At 49.2% G+C, this 10000-nt stretch overlaps 1 protein-coding gene across 1 annotated transcript in view; it reads right to left on the reverse strand.

Moving 5' to 3' along the window:
* Nucleotides 1–6291: 6291 nt before the first annotated feature.
* Nucleotides 6292–10000, reverse strand: part of LOC115559619 (carbonic anhydrase-related protein 10) — a gene marked incomplete in the record, with an annotated part of 47668 nt that continues 43959 nt past the window's right edge. The window contains 1 exon segment of the mRNA XM_030378585.1: nucleotides 6292–7436. Within this exon segment, the coding sequence (XP_030234445.1) occupies nucleotides 7414–7436 (23 nt within the window).

A 10000-nucleotide genomic window follows, 5' to 3' on the forward strand; every position in this document is an offset into this window, starting at 1 on the left:
CCCCCCTCCCTCCTTTATTAAACGGACGGCGTCGCGGTAGAGGCCGCGGTAACCCTGGACCGAGCAGATTGCGGGATCTCTCCGAGCACGGCATCGAGAGGAGCCCGACTGCACCTTGGTAGTAAAGTTAGGTTGCTAGGATACACCATCGCCGGCTGGGTGTAGAGATGGAAAGAGAGCTGGGTGCAAGTGTCTGCGGTGTGTGTGTGTGTGTGTGAGTCCATGCATGTGCACGAGTGTGTGTCTGTGTGAAAGAGATGGCACAGGCACTGAATGCTTATCATACCTGAAACAAAAAAAGTGAGCAAGGTAGAGAGGCAGAGAGAGGGAGAGGGAGAGAGAGAGCAAAGATGGAGAGTACAGGAGTGAAAAGAGAGAGAGGGAGTTGAAGGGAAAACAAGAGGGTCTAAAAGTAACCAAAGAAAAGCATTGAAACGAGTTATAGAGAGAACGAGTGAGGAGAACGAGATAGGGAGAGAAGAGGAGGGGAGAGGAGAGGGGACAGGGGGAGAGAGGTGTGGAAAACTCCTGGGAGTGAGGGCGCGGGGCAATGTGAGAGAACAGGGGCAGCTGGAAGGGATGTAAAAATAACACGAGAGAGAGGGAGAGAGGGAGAGAGGGAGAGAGGGAGAGAGAGAGAGAGAGAGAGAGAGAGAGAGAGAGAGACTTACTTTTTAAAGTACTTTTATAGCATAACATTGGATATGCATAGATATTTTATGTTTAACGGCTCATACTTATTATTATTATAATATATACCATACCTTTTTACTTTTTATTTTATAACGCTGTTTATTTTATTGGTCACCTGCTTTGGCAATGCAAATGTATATTTCTCATGCCATTGAAGCTTTTTGAGAGAGAGAGAGAGAGAGAGAGAGAGAGAGAGAGAGAGAGAGAGAGAGAGAGAGAGAGAGAGAGAGAGAGAGAGAGAGAGAGAGAGAGAGAGAGAGAGAGAGAGAGATACAAAGAGAGAGAGAGAGAGAGAGAGAGAGAGAGAGAGAGAGAGAGAGAGAGAGAGAGAGAGAGAGATACAAAGAGAGGGAGGGAGGGAGGGGCACTGAGTGTGAAGAGAAACAGAAAAAACAGAAGCAGAAAGAATCAGGATAACAAGAATCCAATTTGCAAGTATTTGATGTATAATATAGATAGAATGACTGCTATCAATCAGATATCTGTATTGGAGATCAGTAGATGGATCCATACACAGAAAGACAAATGTGCGGCACGCACACACACGCCCACACACCACACACATACACACATACACACACACACAGACACACACAAACACGAGGATGACGGCAGGGTTTAAGCGGCCTCACCTGGCCCGAGTCTGACTGATTGGACTCTGGGGGCTGGGTGAGGCTGCACACCTGTTGCTCATTAAACAATCAGTGTACAGGTAAAGCCAGCCATCACACGCACGCCCCAGAGATCTCCTGCATGGCAAAATGGAGCAACAGCGTCATGCATCATCGACCACAAACTCCTACAGTAAACCGGCTTTCGACACGCCAAGTCTGCGTCCTTTTGCCGGGAGGAACGCAGTCAGTCACCCAGGTGGAGAGTGGCACTGCCAGCCACCGAGGTGTCTTGTAGAATGGACATGGCTACAACATAGTGACGTAAAGGTGACATATTATACCACTAGGTGTGAATGTAATCACACTCACACCTGGTGGAAAAATGTGTCACCTTTTAATATAAAATGCATATAATTATCAAATACTGACAGCTAGAGATGGACAAATTGTGTCTGACAGATGGATCTGTCAGACAGATGGATGTGCAAATGGATGAGTAAGGTGTAAAAAATACCGGTGCCGTGGCGCGTCAAAAGCCGCCCCTAGCACCAATAGGAAGTGTCCTGCTGCAGCATCAACAGGAAGAACCAGGCATGCACACTTGTCGACTTTCAGCTTTAAAAAAGTGCTTTTTCAGGGCAGCTAGGACATTGGAGTGAAGGGTCGCGTGGCGGCGCGTCGACGAGCGCTAGACGCACCTAGCGGCCGCGGGTGTGGGAGTCGTGAACTATAGGGCCGGCTGTCTTGACAGGCGCCGTTCGCCGGAGGTGTATTTTAGGCTTACGACATGGAAGGGAGTGAGAGAGCGAGAGAGAGAGAGCGAGAGAGAGAGAGCGAGAGCGAGAGAGAGAGAGAGAGAGAGAGAGAGAGAGAGAGAGAGAGAGAGAGAGAGAGAGAGAGAGAGAGAGAGAGAGAGAGAGAGAGAGAGAGAGATCTCTCCTTATGGTATAGGATGCATCATAGAAAGAGAGAGGGGTGTCCTCATGGCAGACAGCAGACTGCTTAATCCACTACAGCCAAGGGAAGCACGCCGAATAGAGCTGCACGGATACCCAAACACTTTAAATCACTCTCACACACACACACACACACACACACACACACACACACACACACACACACAGACACACATGCACAGACAAACACATATATGCACACACACACAACCAAACACACACACGTGCACAGACACACACACACATACGCACACACTCGCGCGCATGCACACACACAGTTGATTCCCACATAGTAATGGCTATGAATCCAAAATGACGATAAATATTTAATGCCGCACGGCTTGTGAGTTACATTTGCAGACAAATCACGTATTGCGCTGCATCCAATGTCTTGAGAGGGTAACACACACAAAAACAACGCAGAAGGGCCGCAGTTGTCCCGAACCCGGGAAGCATCTTGGGCAGACGCACAGTGCTCCAGTGACCTGCAGCCCACTTGAGACCCCTCTCTTCCTCCGCAGTGAAGCACCCTCTCTGCACTCCCGACGCCCGGTTCTGCTATTGAAACGGGCGAGAGGTTAATACCGAACAAGCCCTGGTCACAGCCGGGCAGGCATTCATCTCCTTTTCCCTGTGGTTTCTCCACTGAGGCGTCATGAATACCAGATCCCAATTCCAGCTTCCTCTTTCTATTTAGATCTGATGTCCTATTTCAGTAAACAACAACATCCAGATTAAATCAAATCAGGGCCAGCCTGTCTGCTAAACGTCACTGAACAGGATTTTGCAGCAAAGAACAAAAAAAAAAAAGCACTGCATAAAATCAACGCAATATTACACTCCGATGTGCGGTCGTGTTGGCTCATAGATTTCATAAAGTTTGAACCAAGATAGTTTGACAAACCATAATGCTCATACTAACAATAATGCAAACCAATTAGCCAACTTGGATGGTATGCTCTTCCACCCACCTCCAGGTAGTTCAACTTTCTGTCAATATCCCCGTCATAAAATCTGCTTTATGAGAACGAGTGGGTGGAAAGAAGGAGAAAATGTATCAATGGTGGATCATTGGATTTTTTTAATTAGCATTTAAAAAATAAATAAAGAATAAACTTGGTGATTAAGTGAAGAGTTTGCAGAATCTGTTACGGGTGTTTTCATGTTTTAGGGGGATGCAGTCGATAATGTGGACGCGCTTCGCTGAGTAGTGATCGAGGCTAACATTGAGCAGCAGTTGAGTTGAGGTCAACTATTTGATGAACCGTCTGTCTGAGGGGGAAGAGGGGAGTTGGTGTATACATCAGTGGCCGGGACGGTGATTGTATTACTCTCTCATTGGGTTACTTTGATGTACGCTATTCGCCTTTTTGCAATTTAGCCTTTGTAATTTTCCATTTCCCGTATCCCGCTTAACTCGATTGAAGTGATTCATTTTAATATGCGACGGAAACGATGCAAACATTTCTGAATGAGGTTGTTTAAATGACATCTCCAAAGCTTTGTTTATTTGGCTTTTCCCCTCAGTAGCACCTTATTTAATAAATAAGGTTTAATTGCATGCATTTCAAGCAATGCGTTATTTGATCCTTGTGTAAACATTCAAGTCTAGCGTTCGATTCAAATTGTATAATTTACGTTTAATTGGATGACGTCTTATCTAAATACTACTAAATATAAATGAAATATGCCTGCCGTTAAAGTGATAGCCATTTTGATTCCCGTACTTCGTGAACGTTTAATTGGATTGCGTCTTATCTACATTCTACCAAATAGAAATGAAATATGCCCGCATTTAAAATGATAGCACGTACTTCGTGGTATTTTGGTAACTTTCCCTCTCACTCATGACTCAACAATAAAAGCACTAATCCCTCCCACTCCACCACCTGGGCTGTGGATAGCCTTCCTCTTATCGATCCTTCCAGCCTTCCAGGTCAGGCAGATTCTCAAGCAGACTTCACAGCTCCGCGGGCATTCAGGTATGTCTCTGCCTGTCCTGCTGTACGGGTTCTGAAGCCACGCTCACCTTCAGGCTGAAGGAGTCTGTGGGTGAGGGCAGCTTTCATAAATGGTTCTTCATCCGTCTCCAATGTGCACAATCTATGCAAGTTAATGAAAAGGAACGGATCTGAGATGAGCATTAACGCTCGTGCTGTTAGAATAGGCTGAGACATGATCTGCTGTTTAGTTGGACCACTCTGAGACATGAACTGTGGTTTGGATCTGAGTTCAGCATTAAGGCCTGTGTTTTTAGACCAGCCTGAGACATGATCCATTGTTTAGATCTGATCTGAGTTCAGCATTAAGGCCTGTAATGTTGGACCACTCTAAGACATGAACTGTTTTCTAGATCTGATCTGGGTTCAGCATTAAGGCCTGTAAAGTTGGACCACTCTGAGACATGATCTGTTGTTGAGTTCCTTTTTGCCATCTTATGAACACAGCTGTTTCAATAATGTTTATCAATAGGCCTACCGGTTAGTGAGTGCTATTCAATAGGCGTTGATCAAGAGTGTCAGGAGCTATTTCAACTTCTTATTTTTCTAAATAATATCTCTGACTGGGTGTTCTTATATTTTGTTATTGTTCTGAGAAGTAGCTCATCAGCACATTCATTTGCATTCAATGGCAAAACACCAAATAACACATTTAATTTAACCGTTTGTTCTTAATGCTGAGCTTTGTAATGCTTTCCTAAACGTAGAACCACGGTTCACTTGAACGTGAATCAAACCCAATCAATCAGTGTGCTTGCTTAAGCAACGTTTTCTCCTGCTCATATGACTGTCGTGAATACGCTTCGTCAAACGAATCCATCGGAGAAGAAGGACGGCACCTCATCTGAGAATGAACACACGGTTCTTTCATTCGGAGGCCAAAAAAAAGATGGAACGAAATATGCAGCCTTTGGTTTCTTCATTCTTTTAAATCAATTTCTTCACGTAATATGAGCAAATGAATCAACGCATCTATTCTTCGACTGTTCCTCTGAGTCCAGACAGTGTCTCAAGGCAGCCCAATGAGCCCACACTCTGGGTCATGGGTCTATTACGCGAATTGGAAAATGAGGCATGGGTACAATTGAGTAGCACCCTCAGATCTCAGTGAATCAGGGAGTTTGCTCGAGAGGAGAGATCTACCCATAATTAAATAAAAAAGGGATCAGAAACATTTTGGTTTGAGATTTGTCTTGTATAATTACCGTGCACTTAAATAAAGACAAGTGTGCCTTCCAGGGAGACGGTATTCAACCGGGCCCAGGTGCAAAACGCGCGGCTAATTGGACCCCCGTTAACGACAAAATATTCAAAACGATGCTATCCAAACACACCACCTAGCGCGTACCCCGCAGCCAAAACAAAACTGCTATCCCCATCTGTGTTTGGTGTTTGTTGACACTGCGCTCATTGATGTGGCTGTTTTGATGTCTAGATTCTTCACACACGCCCCCTTTCTCCCCTCGACCAAAGGGCAGCCTGCAGCAGGCGGGATGGCCTACTTGTCGTGGAAGGAGAAGAAGAGAGCGTAGCTGCTCTCTGATTGGTCTCTGCGAGGGCTTGGGGAGGACGCGTACTTATAGCAATCTTGTCGCAAAGCACAAAAAGCAGCTCGCAGTTTAAAGTGGAAATGAAACCCGTCTTCTGCTCGGAAGAGAACCCTACCAACACATCTTTGGTTTTGTTGTTTTGAGGCCGAGAGCTTTGTAGGAGGCGTTTTCTCCATGTATGTGGAATCTTTGTACTAAAGCTGTAATGTCTTCAAACAAAATCATCACGATGGCTGGGGTACCTTATGCAACGATGTGCACATTTAGTTACCTTTATTTAGTTAGGTTCCCTAAGAGTCCCATTCAAGTAAAATCACTATTTTACAAAGGAGACCTTGCCAAAGGCAAGGTGTGTGTGTGTGTGTGTGTGTGTGTGCGCGTGCGTGCTTGTGTGTGCGAGTGTGTGTGTGATGACGACGTCAAGGTGATGCTGTTAGGAAAGAGACAGCGGGGTAATTACGTCTGAATCCACAAGTCCCACGTGACAATATCAGCTATTCCTTTATTTATCGTTGGCTGCCCACAGTCGTGACTCAATGTTACACATCCCACCGACTGAAGCCCACCGTGGGAGGAGACGTCTTCAGGAGGCCTCCGTGAACACACCTCACCACTGCGAGGACTCACAGGTCTGTTCTGGAACACGCACGCCTTCCATCCTCCCATACCGGACCCTCATCCTCCTCGTCTTCGTTTCACCCCAGCGCAAAAACGCACAACTCAAATATCAGTTTGCACTCAAACACATAGCTCACAACAAAAAAACACATTATTCTGCTTCTGTCCAGGGCAGGGAGGGGGGGGGGTCATTGTAACCACAACGCCAAGTCCTCCTCATCGTACATATATACGTAATACATCTCCGACACGAAAACACGTCATCCCCCAAAACGTCCCGCCGTTTCCCGCAGAGCTGCCGGAAAGAGACTACGGAGTTAGCGATCCCTTCTCTGGTTTCGTTAGCCTGAGGGGAAACGCCGCGGCGCGCTGGCCTGTCAAACCGCCTCAAGCCCACGGACACGTCACCGTCGGTTACGTGTCGGGTGGACCCCTGGGAGGGCGTGGCCGTCCGAGGATAATCCCGTGAAAGCACAACGTCCCGGTCAACAGTTGTGGTCCGTAACGTCGCCGCTGGGACAGAAGAGGGAGGTGGTGCCGCCCAGTCTGAGAGCCTACGTCACTGCAGCTGCTTTTGTTTGTGTTTAGTTCATTTTCATTTCACACACTTGTTGTGAATTGTCAATATTGTACAGTCGTCCTTGAAACAAAATCCCGGCGTGTGTGTGTGTGTGTGTGTGTGTGTGTGTGTGTGTGTGTGTGTTTGGATACACCATGACCGCATGATTGTCATGTTGTATGGGGACATGATGTCTCCACGGCAACCGCTGTTTGACTGCGGCCGAAGTCCGCTTGAGAGCAGTTTTTATTAAGAAGAGATCCTTCCCAGTGGGGCACTCACACGAGCTGGGTGGACCCTCCAGCTCGGGGAGGAGACGCTTCGGAGACGATGAAGACAGAATGGATGGGAATGGGATCCAGCTGCCCCCCCCCCTCCTCCTCCTCCTCCTCCTCTTCCTCCACCACGCTCTGAAGACGGTCTCTACTTCAGCAGCCACTGGTTCACTGAGGAGCAGAACAAACTGGATTAAGGACGCGGCGAGGAGAGACAGCAGGTCATGAATGAAGTGTGTAGAGCACGTTAACTCTGCTTAATAAAGGCATTAGGTACGGAGAACCTGAGACCCACGGGGGAGGGTGAGAGAGAGAGAGAGAGAGAGAGAGAGAGAGAGAGAGAGAGAGAGAGAGAGAGAGAGAGAGAGAGAGAGAGAGAGAGAGAGAGAGAGAGAGAGAGAGAGAGGGAGAGGGAGAGGGAGAGAGAGAGAGAGAGAGAGAGAGAGAGAGAGAGAGAGAGAGAGAGAGAGGGAGAGAGAGCGTTAAAAAGCAGAGTGGTTGAGAGAAAGCGGTAATGAGACAGAGAGAGGTAGAGGAGATAAAGAGAGGCAGGGAGAAACAAAAGAGCAGGCCAGGATCATCAAGCGAAGTTTGTGTGTGTGTGTGTGTGTGTGTATTGAGGTGTGCGTGACTGCGTGTCTGTAAGTCGGGCTGCGCAGTGGGAGTACATAGACTAGGTGAAACACATAAACAAGAGAGAGAACGATAGACATGACAAACAAGGAGTGAGGAGAGGGAAATCATTTTTATTTCCCTACAGAGGTCCTCCACATCTGTCTGCACCGCACTGTCCCTGTCGGTGCCCCCCCAACCCCTTCGCCCTCTCCCTCCCTCCCTCTCCCTCCCTTCCTCCCCCCCTCTCTCTCTCTCTCTCTCTCTCTCTCTCCCTTCACCCTCTCTCTCTCCCTCCCTCCCTCCCCCTCTCCCCCCCTCTCTCTCTCTCTCTCTCTCTCTCTCAGAGAATCCAATTGGATGTTTCGTCGTCAGGCTTTGATGCCGCCACGGTGGGGTGTGTGTGTGTGTGTGTGTGTGTGTGTGTGTGTGTGTGTGTGTGTGTGTGTGTGTGTGTGCCGGCCTGCGGCCCCGGGGGCCCTGGTAGGCCTCACAGGGGCCCTTTTCACCAGAGGGCCCCCATTACGGGCCGGCAAGCAAACAGGGATCGTGTTGATGCTGGGAAGAGGCCGAGGGCCGAGGGCCGATCGATCAGAGAGAGGGAGGGACAGCTGGAGGCTGGGACTGTTGGTGGTAACAGCTAGTGAGTGCACACACACACACACACACACACACACACACACACACACACACACACACACACACACACACACGTGGACAAACACATACACCAACACATGTACCCAAACACAAACACACACACAAACACACACATGGATAAAGACAAACACACACATACATGTGTGGACAAACACATACACCCACGCATGCACATAAACACACACACACACGTACAAAAATATACCCACGCACGCACACAGAAGAATAACACACACATGCAGCAAAACTAAAATAAAAATAGACAAACACACACCTAAGCAAAATGCAGATTATATTCAGAAAGACACACGCACATACACACACACACACACACACACACACACACACACACACACACACACACACACACACACACACACACACACACACACACTCACTTCCTCCTATAGTCCCCTTCTTTCAAATCTACCTTTGCTAATGTGTTTTTTTCAAACACCCACACATGCACCCCAAGCAAGACAAAGACATCAACACCAACACACACACATAAAAACACACACACACAGACACACACACAAACAAATACACACACAAATACACACACACACACCTGACCAGCTCCCGTTTTCTTTTTGTCCACCTTTTTGACCGAACGCCCTCCCTCTTCTCCTGACACTCTGTATCACTGCACCACCCTGTCTAACTCCACCACATCTGGTGCCTCCACCTCCCAGCCAACAAAACCATTACCCCCACAGCAGCACCAGCTGCCACAACACCACCACCTCCACCTCCACCACCTCCCCAACCACCTCCACCTCCCCAACCACCTCCACCTCCCCAACCACCTCCACCTCCACCACCTCCACCTCCACCTCCACCACCACCTCCACCACCACCCCCACCTCCACCTCCCCAACCACCTCCCCAACCACCTCCACCTCCACCACCTCCACCTCCCCCACCTCCACCTCCCCAACCACCTCCACCTCCCCAACCACCTCCACCTCCACCACCTCCACCTCCCCAACCACCTCCCCCACCTCCACCTCCTCCACCTCCACCTCCACCACCACCACCTCCACCACTACCACCACCACCACCTCCACCACCTCCCCCACCTCCACCACCTCCACCTCCACCTCCTCCACCTCCACCACCACCACCACCTCCACCTCCACCTCCACCTCCACCTCCCCAACCTCCACCTCCCCCACCACCTCCACCTCCACCTCCACCTCCTCCACCTCCACCACCACCACCACCTCCACCTCCACCTCCACCTCCACCTCCCCAACCTCCACCTCCCCCACCTCACTTCCCCCACCTCACCTCCCCCACCTCCCCCACCACCTCTCCTCCCCCACCTCCAAGACCTGACGGCCCGGTTGTTGGGGCAGTGGGGGCCCTGCTCACCTCTGTACTGGGGCCTCACGGCCCGGTTGTTGGGGCAGTGGGGGCCCTGCTCACCTCTGTACTGGGGCCTCACGGCGCGGTTGTTG

This window comes from Gadus morhua, chromosome 2, assembly GCF_902167405.1.
Source record: "Gadus morhua chromosome 2, gadMor3.0, whole genome shotgun sequence".
NCBI classification, from domain to species: Eukaryota; Metazoa; Chordata; class Actinopteri; order Gadiformes; family Gadidae; genus Gadus; species Gadus morhua.